This window comes from Salvelinus alpinus, chromosome 4 (genome assembly GCF_045679555.1).
Source record: "Salvelinus alpinus chromosome 4, SLU_Salpinus.1, whole genome shotgun sequence".
In the NCBI taxonomy this organism is placed as follows: Eukaryota; Metazoa; Chordata; class Actinopteri; order Salmoniformes; family Salmonidae; genus Salvelinus; species Salvelinus alpinus.
Window position 1 is genome coordinate 64,397,220 of NC_092089.1, and position 22,743 is coordinate 64,419,962.

Here is a 22,743-nt window from a genome sequence, read left to right on the forward strand (position 1 = left end):
GAAGACATTATTGTATCCAAAATGGGGACTGAGTTTAAAAATCACAGAAATGTAGCATTTTGTTCCCTGTTGTGGTCCTAGTTGTTCTTTCTTAAGATGTACAATAGAGTATCTAGGCTGAAGTATTTCGTTTTTGAAGTCGAGGGTAAATGGAAAATTACATATTTCCAGGGAAAGCCAGAAAAATATATTTATTCAAGTTTCAGAGTTTTCGACACATTGTCTGTGAAAGTAGTTACTGTCCTCGCAGAAACCATATTGTGATTTGGTTAGCAAAAACTAAAAGGTTAACCCACAAAGGATGTGTCCTTTGCCTTCAAGCAGTAAAGTAAAAATAACATTTACATTACACTGAATATACCAAACATTAGGAGCACCTTCCTAACACTGAGTTGCATCCCCACCTCTACAAGGTGTCAAGCATTCCACAGGGATGTTGACTCCAATGCTTCCTACAGTTGTGTCAAGTTGGCTGGATGTCCTTTGGGTGGTGGACCATTCTTGATACACACGGGAAACTGTTGAGCATGAAACTCGGCAGCATTGCAATTCTTGACACAAACCGGTGAACCTGGCACCTACTAACATACCCCGTTCAAAGGCACTAACATTTTTGTCTTGCACATTCACCTTCTGAATGGCACACATACACAATCCATGTTTCAATTGTCTCAATGCTTAAAAATCCTTCTTTAACCTTCCTCCCCATTTGAATTGGATTGAACAAGTGACATCAATAAGGGATCATAGCTTTCACCTGTTCAGTTTGTCATTGGAAAGAGCAGGTGTTCTTAATGTTTTATATACTCAGTGTATATCATACATACAGTTAAAGGGACATTTCAAAATGTTTCTACTTCATATGCATCATCTCCAGCACCACCACAACATCACCATATGTGAAAATTGTGTGTTTCTATATTTTGTAGTAAAAAGGATAGTGGAAGATAAGGCTGGAGTTACACAAAGCAACTTTCACAACATTTTCGCTACAGTTGCAGGTTGCAAGTGACATCTCAAGCAACTTTGCTGTTACATGAAGCTACTCAAACGTGATTAAAATTGCATGCAACAGCCAATCAAATTGAAGCTGCTTGTTTGAGAATTCTAAACTCTCCCCATGTCTTCTGCTGCATTACATTGTGGTTTCACAAATGAGTTGTTTATCCAACCATTTGGTTATTGTGACAGCAAGGATATAGAAGATATGCATTATGTACAATTTAGCTTGTTAGCTAGCCAAAATGACATTGCAAACACCAACACAGCTAGCTAGCTAGCACAGTTCACGGTGGACATTCTTTGTTCGAAATATAATTTATTGACTGCTAAACCATGTACAATCATTTGTATACATCTCCTGTTGTGCTAATCTCCGTTCTGTCAACCTTGACCACTGATGGTGCTGCACAGCACTGACAGCTGTGTTGACATGACAACTGGGTCAGAATTCCTAACCTTCAAATGGATAATGTGACAAAAGTGTTTGTTTTGATTGGCTGTTGCTTGCAACCAAGTTGCAGACGAGTTGCTTATTATTTCACGAAGCAATGAAGAAGCAACTAAAATTGCGTGCAAGTTGCATCGTGTAACGGCAGCCTGTGTTTGCAATGACATCATCAAGCAATTAGAAGACAATGCCTACTCAGAAATGCTTAAAATCACATTATGCACACCAATGATGTCATTGGAAATACTTATCTTTATCTTTTTTACAACAAAAAAACATAGAAATGAGCCATTTTCACATGTTGATGTTGGGGTGGTGCTGGAGGTGATGTGCTTCTACACCTGCATTGCTTGCTGTTTGGGGTTTTAGGCTGGTTTTCTGTACAGCACTTCGAGATATTAGCTGATGTACGAAGGGCTATATAAAATAAACTTGATTTGATTTGATTTGATGAAAATGCAATTTATTTATTTTTTTTACATTTCCCTTTAACAAAAAGCTCATACTTTTCTCTCCTTTCAGCTCAGTATTCAGAATAGCTGCTGACAATCCGAGTAAATGTCTTACAACAATTCTGATTTACAGCTGACATATGGCTTTTCACTCTTTTCACTCTGACAGTAGGCAGTATTAGCTGAATTCTACATTCAAGACAATGAATCAACATTTTTACAGCATAATTGACCCCCCAAAAATGATGAACTGACGAATGAATGAACATCAGAAATATTGAGTGTTACAGAAATAAAGAATCGATTGAATCAGTCAAAAACAAAGCCTTTGTGTTGTCCATACTGTGGTCCACAGATTTCCTTATACAGTTGTATCTGCCTTTCATTCCCTACTGTAGCATATAGGCTATATGTCGATGTGACAATCACATGTTGCCATCGACTGGCTGAGTCTGAAGTAATATTGCTTAAAACGCACAACTAAAATCTTGCGTCTTTTAGTCAGCTGCGTGATTCTGTCCACGGGCGAGTAACTCAGAAGATATTGTGACTGTCATACGAAACAACTACGGCTAGAGATGAAAAAAAAAACAATACACATGCTTTCATTGATGTAAATAGCGTCTCAAAATCCATTTCAATGCTTCATGCAGCATGTTTAGGCTGAAGGACAATACATGGAATGTGGTCCCCAGTTAGATTGTATCTCATGTTATTACGTCCAGCATCAAACTAAGCCATCATACAAATATAGAACATGCTCAAATATGCTGTCGCAGAAATTAGTTTGCTACTGTCTTGCTGCTGCATAGCATGTTGAAAAAAGGTAGTCCCTACAATGTGAAAGTGAACCCGCTGACAAATGTCAATTCAAACACCACCAGCATTCGTTCCCATTTCCCACAAATAATAGATAAACCCTCACCATAGTGGCTACAGAAGAACATAATGTACATTAAAAGGACAAATAGCCTGCAAAAAGCTGTGAGCAACACAATCTGTTCTGTCAGGGTAGATGCATCTTTGGTGCATGGATTGAAAATATCCTCTCCAAAACATACAACAAAGAAGAGTAATTCATGTAAAATAAGGCATTATATATATTAATTACACAACCAAGGCACTATCTGTGATTAGATTCATTCTGGCCTTTGTTTTTTCAAAACTTGTCATGGGATATAACAAGTCACATGACATGACTCTCTCAGCTTCCTGTCTGTATGCAGTGTAAAACAGGGCATAAAAATTGCTTTTCATTGCTTGAACAAAATATCACAATTCCATTTCTCTGGCTCTGTGCTCCCAGAATGATTCTACAGTGAGCAGGAGAAGATAGAAAGTGGACGAATTTCAGATCAGAATGTGGATAGTTTGATGATGTCGGAGGTGTCAGACATAGAAATAGAATTATGCTTTCAGCAGAACTGATAGTTATTGGTCTTCACCAGTGGTTGCTCCTCCTCTTCGTGCTCACACGGCTGGTCACAGGAGCCGTCACAACACTTAGGCTCATCATTATCATCACACAGCTCCAACTCCTCAACCATCATGTCCTGCTGCTGCTGGGACAGGAGAGTAGAACACTGAAAATAACAGGTTTCAAAACAAATACTCATTCATGAGTTACAGTACTGCTGTCTTCAAACGATGCTTAAGTCTGGTCAATCCAGTCTGACAATGAAATATGTTTTATGTTGTCCATAGGGTAGATGCTGTTTTATTCTGATAAGAGATAGACAGCTTATCTACCATGGTAAACATCCATCGCCCTGTCTGTGTTACCTGGTCTGGACGTTCTGGCTGCTCACCCAGTAATCTCTCAATCAGCTGGCTGATCTTGCTGAAGGTCGGTCGCTCTGTTGGCGCTAGATTCCAGCACATTTTCATGATTGTATACCTAGTGGGACATAAATACATTATTACTTTATTCTTCTTTATTCTTACTCTAATTATGATCCATCCTGATGCCTAGTCACTTTACCCTACATAAGTAAATATCTACCTCAAATACCCTTGCACATTGATCTGGTACTGCTACTCTCTGTATATACAGTAGCTTGATTCTTGTGTATGTTATTCCTCTTGTGTTATTTTTTACTCTGCATCGTTGGGAAGGGCTCGTAAGAAAGCATGTCATGGTAAAGTCTACAACTGTTGTATTCAGCGCATGTGACAAATATAATTTGATTTGTTTTGAAGTATCATGTATTAAAAATACAATATTTTGTATCATTCCTCATCGTTCTACAAGGCCCTCAAGCATCATGGAGAAGATTGTCTCAATGTAGAGCTCTGTGGTCTTTCGAACCCCGCCATGTCCATATCAAATTAACTGGACAGTATACTTTTCAGTTGCAATACTTCTGCCTTGTGTTACTTAGAACCCTTTTTGGACAATCTTTGGGGATGATAAGCATGGTTGATTGTGACGCATAGAGATGCACCCCTCCTAAATGCCACTACAGTCCCTCTAGTCTTCTCCTTGCCTGGTCTGTGAAATGGCACTGTTCCGGGCTCCAGACTGCTGATCATGTGGCTAACACGCAGAACCATGCCTGACCAAGGACTGACTCATCCTACACACAAAGGGGCCCAGATGAATAATTCCTGACTCAGTCTCAGTCCCCCTCTGTCGCTCTGTCTCCGGACCCACAATACAGTTATTCCGGGTAGTGTGGCAACCACAGCGAATCGACACACACAGATGTATGGGGATATTGGAAAATACACTCTTTATTTCTCGTTTCTGTGGGGTGTTTGATTGTGGAGGAGAGCTTTGTTACTTTTTCAATGTAGGGCTCAGAACTACAGCCAAGTAATCTGGTATCAGCCATGCTTAATGCTTTCATGGCACAATAAATGTGCTTTTATTACAAATGCTGAAAAGGGGGTGTGACTGGAACATAGGGGGTCTTTGTTCAGTCTTGCAGAATAGTATAAAAGGATATTGTAATATACATGAATGTGTATCCCAATGAAGCCCAATTGGCCTGGGGACACGGTTATTTAATTAAACATTAAAAGCCCTGAATCTGTAACTTACATCTCTGGAGGTGCGAAGTCTGGTCGAGACATCTGATAACCACACTTTATCATGTTGTAGAATTTAGTATCCACCAGGACACTGGGGTAGGGGCTCCTTCCTAAAGAAATTGAACAAAGACACACGAATTAAACAACTAAACAAGAACGACTGAATGATTTCACCAGAGATATCAAAATCTATTATGTTGAGAAATCTATGTTTATGCCAGCTCACCGAGAGAGAAGATCTCCCATAGCAGGATCCCATAGGACCAGACGTCACTCTGGACAGTGTAGAGACAGTCAAAGATACTCTCTGGAGCCATCCACTTCACTGGCAGACGCGCCTATAGACACATGGTGTGAGGAAGCGCATATCGAACACACGTGAATGTTTTTTTTATTGACATGGAACATGTTACTGAGGTTGTTGTTGTTTGCTCACATTGCCCTTCACCACATAGTTGGAGTCATTCATGATGTCACGTGCCAGGCCGAAGTCACAGATCTTAGCCACACGGCGGTCTGTCAGGAGAACGTTCCGGGCTGCAACGTCCCGGTGAATACACTGAAACAAAGAGACAGACAGAGAGAGAGAGAGAATCAGTTACAGTAGCTTACGACAACATCACAAAGTGCATCTCTAATTTCTATCAGGTGATTCTTTTTTTTTTTTACTATAGTATGCTGAATTTTCACCAAACATAATCTCAAACTGTGAAATATAGTTATGCAAGCCTTGTTTCGCAACCTTTGTTGTGAAACTCTGTGTTGATGTGACTCACGTTCCTGGCTGCAAGGAAGTCCAGGCCCTGAGCCACCTGGTAGGAGAATCTCAGCAGGTCCTCCATGTCCAACGGCCACGAGTCCGGCCCACCATCCTCCCACACAGAGTCTGCTAGAATAGAATTTTATGTTCATAGAAATGTCCAACCGAGACAAACAACAATAAACTGGTGAACCAAAACAATGAATGGTGCTAGATAAAAGAAAAGAGAGTTAGACGGATCAATTACCCAGAGAAGAGTTGACAGGCTGGGGACCAGGCCTCATTTCCAGGTAGCTGTCAGAACACACACTGGATATCCCACTATCACTGGTAGAAGGAGTGGAGAAAGGGATGAGGGGAGGAGAGCAGGGTGAGGGTCGGGAGGAGGTAAATCACACAAAGTAGTTACTTCACAAGACTGCTACTGTGTATGCTGAATAAAGGTGAGTCAGAGTACACCTTCTTTTTCATGAGCTTGGTGCATGCCAACATTATTCATACCTTCTGATGAACTGTTTCCCCTCACAGAGGTTCTTGTAGTCACTGGTCTCTTCTGGTACCTCTGGTATGTTCATGACAAAGTTCAGGAAGGTCTCCTGCTTGTGTCGCAGGAAGTTCAGAAGGTCGCCATGACTACAGTACTCAGTGATCACCAGTACAGGTCCTGAGATAAGAAACATTTATATTTTCAATAAATGGAGAAAACTTTCAAACTTCCACATAGTATGACATTTGACTCAAATACATTTACAAAAAAATACAGATACTGTAATTCTCTGAATGTCTCTGCACTTCTTCAGATAGGAAGCTGTGTTTTATAGTGTTCAGTCTCACCCGCCTGAGTGCAGGCTCCCAGGAGGTTGACAATGTTCTTGTGCCGTCCCAGGTGACTCAGAATCTTCAGTTCTGACATCAAAGCCTCTCTCTCATCTGAGTGGGCCCTGGCTGCAGAAAAAGACAGATAGATCGACAGACAGATAGATAGATAAATAAACAGAGAGAAAGAGAAACCCAATCATATGACACTTCCGTACCGCTGTGATCACAGACGGTTTCTCAGACTTTGATCAATTCTACTCCTGACCTTAAAAAGCTTGTTCTATTCAATGGATTCTGACCTTTGAGCATCTTTACAGCCACTCGCATCGCGTTGTCGTCCTCCCCCAGACCATAGGCTGTGGCCTCCACCACCTTCCCAAAGGCCCCGGCTCCTAGGATCTTTCCTGCAGGTCACACATCCAACACATCACTTTCTAGTCTGTCTGTATGTCAATACCCATTCTTTCTGTAAATAAATACACTTTACATTTACATTTACAGTTGTACATGTAATTGAGATTCTACTCATTCACCATACAGTATGGAATATCTAACCCAGGGATGGGCAACTGGCAAATTCACCAAAAATTTAAATAGTAATTCAGGCGAGGACTCAAATTACTGTTGACAGTTAGAATAATAGAATACACAAGGTGCGATGTCGAAATTTGGTTGTGCATCAGCAGTCAATTAGCCCATGTCAGCAATGTCTTTTTTAGCGTGGTAAGTTAGTCTAGCGGCCAGCTATCTAAACTTGTAGTAAGCATGGTCGAATTACCAACGGGATGGGGCCCATTGATCATCAGTTATCATATTAAAAACTGCAAACATGTGCTTCCACCTTATGTCAAAATGAGCAGAATTGCATGAAATGATTTGTACAATTTCAAAAAACGTCTCTCCGCTCCATGGCATAATGTTTAGAATTGCAGCCAACTTGCTTTAAAACGGCAAAGTTTTGACTACGCCACATGGAAAAACGTGCAGAATTTCAGGAAATTAACTTTAACCCCCTTGTGGGAGTCGTAGTTTTGCTCTACTACCCCGACAAGCTTCTTGGGACTCTTCTGTAGTCGGTACAGCCGATCTGCCAACTTCTGTCTGTAGTGTCCGAACAGTTTGGGTTACACACTAATATGATCCCTCTGTGGAAAGGTAAGTCTCTCACAAACACGTACATGTCCATTGTTTTGCCTTAGGATGCCCACAAGCCTCACAAGACTCCTCTGAAGGTCCCCCATTACCAGTTAAAAAAAATAATGGAAGCACTGTATTCAGTATATGGAGATAGTTTGTGCCAAAAATAAGTGGTCAAATACATGTCAGAAAAATATTTCTTATATCTCTCAGATATAGAACAGACACTTCAGAACAAACTTCCTTTTTGGAGGACCATCTGTTGTTCCATGTAGTGAATCTGTTATTCAATGTGTTTGTATGGCTGAACAGTAATAAGGCCAAATTACATTTTTCATCAAACTTCCAAGAACCAAACCACTGCAGTAGCCTATCTAAGAAAAGGCCACACACCTAGCTTGAGCTTGTCCCTGGGAAACTCCCACTTCTCATTGTACGGCATCTGAGTTGGGTCGATAAAGGTGTAGTTGTTTCCTTCACTGGCCTGGATGATCTTCCACCGGATCTCATATCTCGGTTTCTTCAGAGGGAAGGAAATGGTCATTAGTCAACCATTTGAATAACTAAGGGTTCTCCATGGTTTCTTTGACTAAAGGTAACAGTGATTTCAAACGACATATATTTTTAATACTCTATTCATGAATATATCCGTTTCTTACCTAGTTTATTTTAGATGAGATCGCATACTGGTCTATTAGTATATGTTCTATATTGCAGAGGGTGTTTTGTGTCCTACCTGTTTGTACTTGTAGAGCAGGACCATGAGTAGCAGGAGGAGAAAGGCCAGAACACCAGCTGCTCCCAACAGAGTGGAGGTGAACATTATATCTATCCAATCAGAGAGAAGAGTCAGGGTGTCTGGTGATGACACAATTAGAACCTTCTGTGTGTGATGGCTTTGTTATGGGTTTATGTGGAACCAAGGAAGAGTAGCTGCAGCTAAAGTAACGGCTATTGTGAATCTGAATAAATAAAAGAACAGACAGTTCATGTACCGTTCATGTACTTGACTATGATGACACAGGAAAAAGGAGTATGAACTAAGGATAAGACAGTAAGCCTGAGGATAACCATGGATGACCGTGCTCTGGCTCTTACTGGAAACTTCCATGGCGAAGGTGTCTTTACCGACTCCGACCAGGTTGAAGGCGACACACTCCACGGTCATCCTATGGCTGGACGGTTCCACTGTCAGGACGCTCTGGACCTCGACCACTCCATACTCCTCCCTCTGGACCTCGACTGTTTGGGCCAAGAGAGGAGCAGGCATCTGGAGACCTGTTGCGTTCTCATTGCACCTGTTCCATAGGAAGACACAGATAGGATAGAGTTCCCCATTTAGTTATGATACCTAATACGTCATTATCATTAAAGAATATATACATACTACACTTATTAAGTCTATCTTTTACAATGGCAATATCATGCTACTGTGCCCTCTCTAACACCTACGTGGTTCGGATTCCAGAGCACTGGTACCAGAGGATTATGGGAGCAGGGTAACCGAACGACGTGCACGTGAGGGTGGTGATGTTCTCCCATCTCACCACGGCAACCGGCCTCTCTGCCAATCAAGAGAGAGCAGAGGAAGTCAGTGGCATGGTCAAATAATAAATCTCACACACACTCAAAATAGAGACAAATATGTTCAATAGATGCTGTGCTGAAAAAAACTGTATTCTTCAGAGAGTATGGTTGTTGTATGAACTGACACTGTGTATTAGTATGTCTGTACTCATACTTTACTTACGATACATTTGGATTTGGAATGTAATGGATGCGTTGGCCATGGAACTCTTGGCATAGAAGGTGTACTGGCCCTGCTCCTGTGCAATCATCCTCTTGAGCAGCAGGGTAGCGGAATATCTGAGTGAAAAACAGACCGGATCTACAGTCGTGGCCAAAAGTTTTGAGAATGACACAAATAGTAATTTTCACAAAGTCTGCTGCCTCAGTTCGTATGATGGCAATTTGCATATACTCCAGAATGTTATGAAGAGTGATCAGATGAATTGCAATTAATTGAAAAGTCCCTCTTTGCCATGCAAATGAACTGAATCCCCAAAAACATTTCCACTGCATTTCAGCCCTGCCACAAAAGGACCAGCTGACATCATGTCAGTGATTCTCTCGTTAACACAGGTGTGAATGTTGACGAGGACAAGGCTGGAGATCACTCTGTCATGCTGATTGAGTTCGAATAACGGACTGGAAGCTTCAAAAGGAGGGTGGTGCTTGGAATCATTGTTCTTCCTCTGTCAACCATGGTTACCTGGAAGGAAACACGTGCCATCATCATTGCTTTGCACAAAAAGGGCTTCACAAAAAGGGCTTCACTGCCAGTAAGATTGCACCAAAGTCAACCATTTATCAGATCATCAAGAACTTCAAGGAGAGCGGTTCAATTGTTGTGAAGAAGGCTTCAGGACGCCCAAGAAAGTCCAGCAAGCGCCAGGACCGTCTCCTAAAGTTGATTCAGCTGCGGGATCGGGTCATCACCAGTACAGAGCTTGCTCAGGAATGGCAGCAGGCAGGTGTGAGTGCATCTGCACGCACAATGAGGCAAAGACTTTTGGAGGATGGCCTGGTGTCAAGAAGGGCAGCAAAGAAGCCACTTCTCTCTAGGAAAAACATCAGGGACAGACTGATATTCTGCAAAAGGTACGGGGATTGGACTGCTGAGGACTGGGGTAAAGTCAGTTTCTCAAATGAATCCCCTTTCCGTTTGTTTGGGGTATCCGGAAAAAAGCTTGTCCGGAGAAGACAAGGTGAGCGCTACCATCAGTCCTGTGTCATGCCAACAGTAAAGCATCCTGAGACCATTCATGTGTGAGGTTGCTTCTCAGCCAAGGGAGTGGGCTCACTCACAATTATGCCTAAGAACACAGCCATGAAAAAATAATGGTACCAACACATCCTCCGAGAGCAAATTCTCCCAACCATCCAGGAACAGTTTGGTGACGAACAATGCCTTTTTTCCAGCATTATGGAGCACCTTGCCATAAGGCAAAAGTGATAACTAAGTGGCTCGGGCAACAAAACATCGATATTTTGGGTCCATGGCCAGGAAACTCCCCAGACCTTAATCCCATTGAGAACTTGTGGTCAATCCTCAAGAGGCTTGATATTATACTTCAGTATTCCATAGTAACATCTGACAAAAATATCTAAAGACACTGAAGTAGCAAACTTTGTGAAAATTAATTCTCAAAACTTTTGGCCACGACTGTACACTCTTAGAAAAAAAGGTACTATTTAGAACCTAAAAGGGTTCTTCGGCTGTCCCCATAAGAGAACCCTATGAAGAACCCTTTTTGGTTCCAGGAAGAATTAGTTTGGTTCCATGTGGAATAATTTTGGGTTCCACAGAGAGATCTACATGGAACACAAAAGGGTTCTACCTGGAACCAAAAAGGGTTCTCCTATGGGGAGAGCTGAATAACCCTTTTGGAACCCTTTTTTCTAAGAGTGTATTGTAGAATCACTGGAAATGTTTAACTGGGACAAAAGTGGAATGAATGCAGATGGTGTTGTGTGGTTTGGTGACTAATACATGCTAGTTCTCCCTAGACAGTTACTGCTATGTGTCATAGCGGAGGTAAAACTTTAGCTTCTTCCTTCCCTTAACTCTAGTTTCATAGTACAGAACTCTTCGGACCGGTGGTGGTGACCTCTGAGTTTGTGCCAGACAAACAAATAAATGGAAACATCAGCTAATTTCAAATCTTCTGCAGTTTCCCCATTCTGAATTTCAGTACGTTCAGAAGGTTTTCCACAATTTTTTACGGTACAGCCTTATTCAACAATGTATTAAATAACAAATGTACTCATCAATTTACACACAATACCCCATAATGACAAAGCAGAAACAGGAAAAAAAAGTTTTTGCAAATGTATTAAAAATAAAAAACTGAAAAACCTTATTTACATAAGTATTCAGACCCTTTGCTATGGGACTCGAAATTGAGCTCAGGTGCATCCAGTTTCCATTGATCATTCTTCACATGTTTCTACAACTTGATTGGACTCCACCTGTGGTAAATTTAATTGATTGGACATAATATGGAAAGGCAAACACCTGTCTATATAAGGTGCCACAGTTGACAGTGCACGTCAGAGCAAAAACCAAGCCATGAGGTTGAAGGCATTGTCCGTAAAGCTCCGAGAAAGGATTGTGTCGAGGCACAGATCTGGGAAAGGGTACCAAAGCATTTCTGCAGAATTGAAGGTCCCGAAGAACACAGTGAATTCTATCATTCTTAAATGGAAGAAATTTGTAACCACCAAGACTCTTCCAAGAGCTGGCCGCCCAGCCAAACTGAGCAATCCGGGGAGAAGGGCCTTTGTCAGGGAGGTGGCCAAGAACCCAATGGTCACTCTGACAGAGCTCCAGAGCTCCTCTGTGGAGATGGCAGAACCTTCCAGAAGGACAACCATCTCTGCAGCACTCCACCAATCAGGCCTTTATGGTAGAGTGGCAAGACAGAAGCCACTCGTCAGTAAAAGGCATATGACAGCCAGCTTGGAGGACTCTCAGACCATGAGAAACAAGATCCTCTGGTCTGATGAAACCAAGATTGAACTCTTTGGCCTGAATGCCATGCGTCACGTTTGGAGGAAACCTGGCACTATCCCTACCGTAAAGCATGGTGGTGGCAGCATCATGCTGTGGGGATGTTTTTTAGTGGCAGGGACTGGGAGACTAGTCTGGATCGAGGGAAAGATGAACGGAGCTAAGTACAGAGAGATTTTTATGAAATTCTGCTCCAGAGCTCTCAGGCCTCAGACTGGGGCGAAGGTTCACCTTGCAACAGGACAATGACTCTAAGCACACAGCCAAGACAACACAGGAGTGGCTTCGGAACAAGTCTCTCGGACTTGAACCCGATCGAACATCTCTGGAGGGACCTGAAAAAAGCTGTGCGGCTACTCATCTAACCTGACAGAGTTTCAGAGGATCTGCAGAGAAGAATGGGAGAAACTCCCCAAATACAGGTGTGCCAAGCTTGTAACGTCATACCCAAGAAGACTCGAGGCTATAATTGCTGCCAAAGGTGCTTCAACAAAGTACTGAGTAAAGGGTCTGAATATGTACTATGTACATTATTATTATTTTATATATTTTTTGCAAACATTTCTAGAAACCTGTTTTTTGCTTTGTCATTATCGGATATTGGGGAAAAAATATTTAATTAATTTAAGAATAAGGCTGTAACGTAACAAAATGTGGAAAAAGTAAAGGGTCTGAATACTTTCCGAATGCACTGCATAATTATGATCAAGTGAGCCTTTGATCCGGGAACATTTTAAAATACAGTTTTCTGTTGCTGCCCTTTAGTCCCAAAGCCCCAAACACCTTCCCAAAACAGCTAGAGGAGGATCCCTCCTCACTCAGTCAGTTCTCTTCATCTTGTTGTTGTATGAGTACCACCCACCTGTTGTTATAGCGTGTAAAGGTTTGTTCCTGCGCGGAGGAGGCTGCAGGGGTGTCCCAGTGCTGGCCTATGATCTGAGGGTATGCCTCGATCAGGACACTGAGTTTCAGGTCTTCCCCCTCGTTCACGTCAATGGACAGGCCCTGGTGAGCCAGCTTGGAGGACAGCTGGGGAGAAAGACGGATGTAGGCCTTCTCTGGACAGAGACACAGAGAGACATGGGAGTGGTTATCTTCAAGGTCAGCCAGAAGTGTTTTCATAAGGCACTGAAACAGAGAGGGACTTCCTAAACTTGTCCACCCCAAAAAAAGCTTCTGTTGCAAAACGTTTTGATACAGTCTGCGTTGATTCTAACGATCCAGTTCTGTGACTGGAATATGTTCTAATACCCCCATGTGTGCCTGAATTGTATTAAAGTTATCCGATAACTTACCTACAACCATCAGGGAGGTGGTAGATTTGTTGACTCCAGCCTCGTTGGTGCCGATGCAGGTAATGTTGCCTGTGTCTGACTGGTCCACTACAGGGATGGTCAGGATGCTTTCAATGTCCAGACGGTTACTGTCAACTGATTGGACTTTCTGCTCTATTGTAAATCTCTGTAAGAAGAGACAGGAAAATAACATAATGTCATTGCCAAGACGTATTGTCATGCATTTTATTTTGGCCAACAGTGGAACAAATAGGTTGTTTCAGATACTCTGAAAGTGCTTGCCTTTTTGGAGCTGTAATTCCACGTGACATTATAGTTGAAGTTGGGGTTGTGTGTGGTGCAGCGGATGCTCAGCTTCTCGCCCACGATATGAACATACTCATCCTTTTCCAGGAATACATAAGGTGGGAAACGCAGCCCTGGACACAGAGGGAACCAGGAACACAGCATGTATAAGAAAAGCACAAGCTCCTTTGCCAATTCGAATACTTGTTCCTGAATTTGAATATATAGCAATTTTACAGGACAATATGGTACATGGGCCTGATCAAGCATGTGACTTTAAGTAAAGTATCCCTCCACAACACTCAACCTTACTTACTTTGGATGATGTTGAGGTTGAAAGTCTTGGAAGTCCTCTCCACCCCGTGGAGTTTGGCGCTGCACACATAGTCAGCATTGTAGCTGGGGTGGAGGTTGCGGATGAGAATGCCTCTGCGGGGGTCTGCTGTGTAGTTCATCCCTGGGGGCACGGAGGTACAGTTGTCCATGCGGAGCCCCAAGTCTGTGGCCTCTGGGTCGGTCAGCAGGCAGGGGAGCAGGTGGTCCTCCCCCTCCTTCCTCACCACACGCAGGGACGTGCTGCTGGTCCAAAACAGGCTTTCTGGGTCTGGTGGAGAAGGGGGGATGTGTTATAATGAGGGATACTGGCCAACACACCGTCTCTACAGGTATGGTAAACAAACAGTAACTCACTCCTCTTCTGAGCTTACCTTTAACATATACGTGCACCGTAGAGAACAAGTCCCGGCCCTTGACGTTCACACTGGTATATTCACACTTATATGTCCCAGTGTGTTCTGCAGAGGGACGGTCCACCCTGAAGGTTCTGACTCTCCCGTTGCCCTTGGAGATTAAGCTCTTGTGTTTGGACAACCGGGTCAGCCAGTTGACTGGCCCATCCCCCTCACACCTCAAGACCAATGGGGTGCCAGGGTTCAGTACTACTTCAGGCCCAACCACGACCTCTGAGTTTAGCTTGATCACAGGACGCCGCCATTCTGCTGAGGTTAACATAGAGATGAGATCATAAATCGACGCGTTCAAAACAGCTGGGAACTCGGAAATCTCCAACTTCAGTGCGTTCAAGACTAATGGGAACTCAGAAAAAGCTTCAACTTGGAAAATTTGTTTTGAACAGACATCAAACTCGGCATTCCGAACCGGAAACTCTGGCATCTTTATAGACGTCTGACCAGAATATACGTTTTTCTCAGATTACCCAGTTTTCTTGAAAGCACCATATTGGTTAGGATGGAGTTCTTCAAATAGGGGGTGCTTATATTTGTCCTGTTTCACACAGGTACAAGTGTCAGGTGTAAAATGGAAATGTGTTTTTTGCATATCCTCCTCCCACTGAGAATGGGGTCACAGCCAGGGTTCAGCCATTATTGACAGTGACCCTGGACAAACACGTTTTTCACCTAGTCGACTCAGGGATTCGAACTACTGCAGCAACCTTTCAGCCCACTGCTCTTAACAACTTTGCTACCTGCCACCCTGTGCATGACCAGGAAACTCTGATTCCTAAACATGCTTATATAATTGGTTTTATTTCAGTCAACTCTGTCAAGACAAGATTTAAACCTCAAATCACTTTTTTTTTTTTTTTTAATCTCTTCTTGGTCACTCTGTGTTTAGGATTAAGAGTCATCTTGGACACCACACATTCAGGAAACAAATTACAGAACTGTCCAGTCTGGCTCTAAAGGAGAGATCCTATTCTCTCTCTCACTTCCGCTTTTCTTCTCTATATCGATGTCATGCTACCGAGGACGGGAGTGAATGGAGACACATAGTCCCTTACTAGTCCCTCAGGAACCCACAGACATTTCATAATATGGTTGTAGCCCTGAACTAGTTCAGCTGATTTACCTAGTCAAGGGTTGCGTTCCCCTGCTCAGATGTTGCATGCATCAACTAATGGTTGTATGTTGCGTCATCGACAGTACGGTCGGGCACCAGATTGCTATAATATATTATATGGTTAGCTGATACATAAAATACATATCCAGGCATGTAAGATCTGGCATGCGGCAGAAACACCTGGGCAGAGGAACACGCCGAAGGGCTTGATGATTAGTTGACAAGTTGAGTCAGGTGTGCTAGTTCTGGAATATATCAAATACATGTTAAATACAGTTAAATAAGGGTTAAACAAAAATACATGGAACGGCTGGGGGTCCCTGAAGAGCTGTTTGAGAACCACCCTCCTAGACTGTGGTAATGCCCTGGCCCTTTTACACCCACAAACACCAACACAAAAACAAACAAAGAAATCTTTCAATTCCTTATTTTCTTCCAAAACAGAAGGGTCAGAGTGAGACAGAGGGAGCTGTATGGGGTGGTAAAACCATGTATATGTCCTTTGGGTGTGACAAAGCTAACTGCTGGTGATGCGCTGATACAGGGACAAACAATGCCTTCTTTGAGACACTCCAGCAAATCACAGGGGCCAAGGGAGTTTGAAGAACTTTAACATAAATCTACAGTAGGATATGGCTTCAAATAACATGCTTTTCTTATCCTCCTTTAACTCTCTAATACCTTATTTGGTAAAAAGTTAATTTGGGCTCTATTGGGCTCTCTTGTTGTGGATTTATTTCAACATTCACTATCCTGTATCTGGTAAAGCATGGATCAGAAAACAACATCTGAAAATCACAATAGGTTTTGTCTCAATTCATTCTTACATGTAAAGTATGTCTTGTTTTTGATTTATCTCAAAGCAGAACTGAGTTTTGATGTTCAGCAGATTTTCTTACTTACCACAGCTCAACCTCAGAATGTCAAAGTGAGGGAGTGCTCATGGTTTTGGGCTATTCAGTATTGATTGGGTCTAGACTTCCTGATAACATTACACACCACCTTCCTATGGACTCCAAGTATACTAGCTGCCTATCAAATGGCTGTCGAGCAATGGAACAAGAACAGCAGCAGATGTACAGGACAATACGGTCCTACCAATGTAGGCTCATAAAAATGTAAATAATGAAACATAAAAAACTGGTCACCAAATCATTGATTAAAACACACTGTTTTGCAATGAAGGTCTACAGTGGCCTCAAGAGCACTCGGTAGGGTAGCACCATGGTGTAGCCGGAGGAAAGCTAGTTTCCGTCCTCCTCTGGGTACATTGAGTTCAATACAAAACCTAGGAGGCTCATGGTTCTCAAACCCTTCCATAGACTTACACAGTAATTATGACAAATTCCGGGGGACGTCCTCCAACCTATCAGAGCTCTTACAGCATGAACTGACATTTTGTCCACCCAATCCAATAATCAGTAAATTAATCTAGTACTGAAAGCATAAGGTACAGCTAGCTTGCACTGCAGTGCATAAATGTGATTGGTAGCTGACTCAAAGAAAGAGAAAGACAATAGTTTAACAGCTTTGAACAAATACCTTTCTTCAAAAATGAAGAAGAAGCAAGAGAGAGGGAGAGAGAGCTAGCTAAATTTCATTTTTCACTTTCACTTTCCTACTCTAACCAGTGGCGACCCATCATTCAGGGCTGGTGAGGCAGAGCCCACCTGTTTAGCCCTGTATGCATGTTATTTTGGCATTAAAACATGTCACATATCAGTTTGCAAACATTGTTTAAAAAAAATCATTGAGTTGATAAAGCCGCATACATTTTTTGCTTTCTTGAATAAGGCAGCTCCAAAATGCAGGTGTTTCAGCCTAGCTCAGTGCTTTCTGTGGTGGTGGGGAAGCCAGCGGAAAATACGGAGCGTAGGGGTTGGTAATGTTCTCTAGCTGCGCTGTGATTGGCTCAGTGTTCTGTCACTCATGGGGACACCACGTCACCGCAAAATTTACGGGGAGATTTTGAAAATTCAAGCCCCTTGAGTGCTGCCATAGATTTACATTAGAAGTGCCCATCTGAGAGGACTCAAGGTCATTGGCCACAGATAAAATTATGTAAAATCATGTTATATCTACCATAGCTTTGATTGGACTGATCATGTTAACATAGCAAGCTGAACAAGCAGTCATCATCATGAATCAAGTCAAAAGTCTACTGGCAAATCCTTTTCAATCCTTGTCATATGAAGAGAAATTATAGATAAAACGTATCGGTGCTCATCGGCCATTGGACATAAACATTACACTAGTAGTGGAAAAAGTACCCAATTGTCATATTTGAGTAAAAGTAAAAATATCTTAATAGAAAATGACTCAAGTTAAAGTGAAAGTCACCCAGTAAAAAACTGTTTGAGTAAAAGTCTGAAAGTATTTGGTTTTACATATACTTAAGTATCAGGTATTGGGGAAGCAGGTAGCCTAGTGGTTAGAGCATTGGGCCAGTAACCGAAAGGTTGCTCGGATCGAATCTCTGAGCTGACAAGGTACAACTCTATTGTTTTGCCCCTGAACAAGGCAGTTAACCCACTGTTCCCTGGTAGGCTGTCATTGTAAATAAGAATTTGTTCTTAACTGACTTGCCTCGATATTTTTTGACAACTTCTACTTTTACTCCACTACATTCCTAAATAATATACTTTTTACTTCATACATTTTCCTTCACACCCAAAAGTACTAGTTACATTTCGAATGCTTAGCAGGACAGAAAGATTGCCATATTCACACACGTTTTAAGAGAACATCACTGGTCATCTCTGCCTCTGATCCGGCAGACTCACTAATAACAAATGCTTAGTTTGTAAATTATGTCTGAGTGTTGGAGTGTGCCTGTGGCTATCCATAAAATAATAAAACAAGAAAATCGTGCTGTCTGGTTTGAAATGATTTATACTTTTACTTTTGATACTTAAGTATATCTGAGCAATTACATTTACTTTTGATAATTAAGTATATTTAAAACGAAAATACTTTTAGACTTTTACTCAAGTAGTATTTTACTGGGTGACTTTCACTTTTACGTGAGTCATTTTCTATGAAGCTATATTTATTTTACTGAAGTATGACAGTTGGGTACTTTTTCCACCGCTGCATATAAATTGCATTTTAGTCTGGTAATATATATGTAAAAGTATGGTGGACAGAAGAGCTGCAGTGAATACAATGTCAACAACACAACGCATGAATCCCAATACGATGCAGTATAGTTGAAAACGGGTGTTGAGTCGTACCTTGAGCTGCAGCGGGCAGGATCCCCAGCAGAAAGGTCAGGTACAGCTCCATCCTGGATCTGCTCCAGATCTGTGTGTGTCTGTATGTCTAGGAGTGTTGTTACTGTGTCTTGGTCAAGGAGAAAAATGGGGAATCATTACGCTGGATCTCTGCTGTCACTCACTCACTGTCATACACTTCTTCTTTTCTAAAGAGGATATTTGGAAATCAAACTTTCAGGATTTGCAACCTTGAAATCAAGGCAATATAAGCCAGACCTTACTGAAAGCCTTTTCAAATGACATTCACATGCTATTAATAAAAGTGACTGTGTAACATCGCTAAGATTGGAAACAATAAACTCTACTGAACCTGTAGATGTCTTCAGCTCAGTGGTATGCCTCTGATCCCACAGAGCTCTGTGGATTCACCATTCAGGAGCGAGTAAAGTCCCTCCAACCCTGTCTCTCTTCTATCTCTATCTCCCTTAGTCTGACCAGAAGCCAGTAAAAGAGAGAGAGGCATAAACAGACAGATAGAGGTGTCACGCTCCCCACTAATGACCATGTGTCTCTCTGTTTAGCTAGAAAACAGGCCGGCCCTCCCAGTCCTAATGCCATGGTGCTGAGACTAATCTGCTGTGATGATGGGTCACACTGCTGCTCTGCTGCCTAGCCCCAGCCCAAGCCTGCTAAGCCTCATTCCCATTCCCAGCCTGCCGAGCCTCAGCCCCAGGCCTCAATGTTCCTCAGCTCCAAACAGAGTAGAGGGCTGGGGCTTCTGGGAGGACAGTAAAATTCCTAATTGATGGCCCTCGGATTCAGGGCATGGAGTGGGGGGAAGGAGGGGATGGTGAGAGGGCGCAAGGGAGTATGTTGGGTGAGAGGGGTCGGTAGGGGGGTGTAGAGAGAGAACCCATGATGGACACGGTAGATGATCAGCTTTGTTTTGAGTTTGTTTGTGCTGAGGGCTGAAAAGAGAGGCTTTGATTGAACTAAATCTAGCTGAGCTTGGGAAAGTTCATTTGGATTTTTTGGGGATATCTCTCTTATGGTCAATTAATCTCGGGACATTTATTATCTCTTCGACATTGAATGGATAAAGCCAAGGCATTAAAATACAAGACAGTGTAGAAACAGATGTTGGTGTTGAAAATTAGAGAGCTTTAAAACATAGTTTATTATTTTCCGTTATGGGAAAATAGTAGAACGCTGCAAGTCATTGAACTAATATAAAATGCAGAACACATTTCTTGTGTTATATTTTCATTATAAACTTTTATTTTCACCTAATCACTTTCAATTAACATACAAAATACTGCATATAAAAATACATTTGTAAACATACAGAAAAGCTTTGGTACCATTACGTGTGTGTGGTGAATATTCTACATGATGTAGTGTGTGTGTTCTGCATTCCTGCGTGTTCTGCATTCGGTGTTCCTACATCATGTGACAAATGTATACAAATAAGCATATTTATATTTCACTGGTAGTGTATCTAACCATAGGTCAACCTCTGTGAGTGAACTCTAAGCAAGTTACAAGAAAATAAGTAACTTCTCTCAGGTATCATTTCATTGTTTCAATAATATAGATTAAAATCTCGATACCCACATTTCTAAAAAGATCTCCTACCAAAGAAAAGCTTATTTTAACATTAGGCCTACTATTTGTATTTTTCATAGAACTTCATACAATACAAAAGCACTTCAAAGATATTAGATCAGTCATGGTCACAGTACACAACAACGTACTAATCTTGTACCAGGTGTGCTAAGGCAGTGATATGCTCAGATCACTTCTCATTCAGTCAGTACCTCCGTGTAAAAACATACAATTTCTTCATACCTCTCAGACATCATTCAATCTCTTATGTACTGAACCTAAATCCCTTTCTTGGAAATGTTCATGTTTTCCTAAACATTGTAAAGTGCAAAATGTATACAGAATTGTTTAAACAAAATGCTATATAAAATGTAAAAAGAAATCTCTATAAAACTTAAAACAACATAAAATGATATTTGACACATAACCTTTACTGAATGTACAATATTCTGCTTAATTAAGGCCAAATGTATGAATCTTTTCTCTAAGTTGATTATATTCCCCCGAAATAACTTGACATAGAAAGTACACATTTGTAAAAACAAAGAACATATACCTCAGTGCAACTAGAATGTCATATCCCATTGATATTGAGAAGTATAGATGCCATAAAATGATGTGTTTCTGATTGTTTTTACTAACTAAAGTAGCCTACCCGTCTAAAAAGGTGAACTTTTTCACACGAGCAAAATGTAACAGTACATGCTCCACTTTTAGTGATAAAAAAACTGAAAGGGTTTTAGAAGCCTAATGTTTTCATCTTTATAATATAAAAATACAACACATGTAAAAGGAAAAATGACAAGACAAATCCCCTTAGAAACACTGCAATAGTGACCATACTACAAGTGTATTTTAAAATCATGAATTTCCTGATGTACATTTTTATTCTTATGTGATACTGGTATTTTGTCATCTTCATTATTAAGTGAAGACTTTGAAAAGGATCCCTCTCTTCAATATGGAGTATTTTGCATTGATTAGATGAATTAAAATCATCATCAATCAACAATCATTATTGATTAAATATATGTCACTCTCTCATTGTAATTATTGATTTTCAATTGATTTTCAGCACAGAATTATTTTGAAAGTACCAGTTGTGAAATATTTGCTTAAGCAGTGGGAATTGTTTATGTTGTTCGGGTTAGCTTCTCACTGAAATCGCAACATGTTATCTTAATCCACTAAAGCAGGGATGGCCAACTGGCGGAAGGAAATTAACTAGTGCCGGATCTGACTGCATTTGTAGGTAGGGATGTGTGTACGCAGACCCGCGAGCCACTGCGGACCCTCATGATAAGTTTAAAAAAATATGTGGCCCCAACCCCCATCAAAGTTCCCCATCCCCGCACTGAAGCTATTCAGGAATGTTGCTATACATTCACCAAGTTTCTTAAAGGTCTATAGGAAGCTGTCTTCCACTTCCGGTGTTCCAGAAGATTCCAGTGGAATCAGAGCCTGGTTGGCATGGAGATCCTCCTCTTCTGGAATGGTGTCTGCCTCTGCTGTCTCCTGGGAGATGGAATCAGCCTCGTCATCCTCCAGAGCCAGAGAGCTACAGGGAATAACAACACACATGTTCCTTTACAAACCAACATGGGATTTTACGATTTTACGTCCCATTTCAGGTGAAAACTATACAGCATTGCGCCACAAATCAAAACAATGTAAAACCTAAACTATCATATTTCTGCCAGCTTGGCTTGTCTAAGGTTTCAGTTTAAATGTCTTACAAAATCCTCAAAATGTAACACTGAGTGTACCAAGCATTATGAGCACCTGCTTTTTCCATGACAGACTGACCAGGTGAATCCAGGTGAAAGCTATGATCCCTTATTGATGTCGCCTGTTAAATCTACTTCAATCAGTGTAGATGAAGGGGAGGAGACAGGTTAAAGAAGGATTTTGAAGCCTTGAGCCATTAAGAGGGTGAATGGGCAAGACAGTGTCTTTGAATGGAGTATGGTAGTAGGTGCCAGGCGCACCGGTTTGTGTCAAGAACTGCAACGCTGCTGGATTTTTCACCCTCAACAGTTTCCTGTGTGTATCAAGAATGGTCCACCACCCAAAGGACATCCAGCCAACTTGACACAACTGTAGGAAGCAATGGAGTCAACATGGGCCAGCATCCATGTGGGATGCTTTCGACACCTTGTACAGTTCATGCCCCGACGAATTGAGGCTGTTCTAAGGAAAAATAGGGGGGTGCATGGTGCATCTCAATATTAGGAAGGTGTTCTTAATGTTTAGTACACT

At 41.7% G+C, this 22,743-nt stretch overlaps 2 protein-coding genes across 10 annotated transcripts in view; both read right to left on the bottom strand.

Annotated features, from left to right (window-relative positions):
• Window positions 1–176: 176 nt before the first annotated feature.
• LOC139574131 (macrophage colony-stimulating factor 1 receptor 1-like) lies at window positions 177–19,383 on the bottom strand. Of its 8 annotated transcripts, none has more exons than XM_071398330.1 (22): window positions 19,250–19,383; window positions 18,898–19,006; window positions 14,512–14,799; window positions 14,121–14,408; window positions 13,802–13,938; window positions 13,520–13,685; window positions 13,087–13,282; window positions 9,402–9,517; window positions 9,104–9,215; window positions 8,750–8,949; window positions 8,388–8,479; window positions 8,045–8,171; window positions 6,814–6,918; window positions 6,530–6,640; window positions 6,197–6,359; window positions 5,943–6,022; window positions 5,712–5,821; window positions 5,372–5,494; window positions 5,162–5,273; window positions 4,946–5,045; window positions 3,685–3,799; window positions 177–3,485 (listed from the first exon to the last, which is right to left on the bottom strand). In XM_071398330.1, the coding sequence occupies exons 2-22, from the start codon at window positions 18,947–18,949 to the stop codon at window positions 3,318–3,320; spliced, it is 2,961 nt and encodes a 986-aa protein (XP_071254431.1). In that variant the 5' UTR covers window positions 18,950–19,006; window positions 19,250–19,383; the 3' UTR covers window positions 177–3,317. The 8 variants fall into 8 exon arrangements, with proteins under 8 accessions (XP_071254431.1, XP_071254429.1, XP_071254430.1 ...); XM_071398328.1 differs by having other exon boundaries at window positions 5,712–5,824; XM_071398329.1 differs by having other exon boundaries at window positions 14,512–14,802.
• Window positions 19,384–20,125: 742 nt separating this feature from the next.
• pdgfrb (platelet-derived growth factor receptor, beta polypeptide) overlaps window positions 20,126–22,743 on the bottom strand; it is a 49,875-nt gene continuing 47,257 nt past the window's right edge. For both annotated transcript variants that reach the window (XM_071398326.1, XM_071398325.1), the window contains exon 23: window positions 20,126–22,042. In XM_071398326.1, coding sequence (XP_071254427.1) covers window positions 21,889–22,042 — 154 coding nt within the window. In that variant the 3' untranslated portion in view covers window positions 20,126–21,888. The remainder of the gene's footprint in view (window positions 22,043–22,743) is intronic.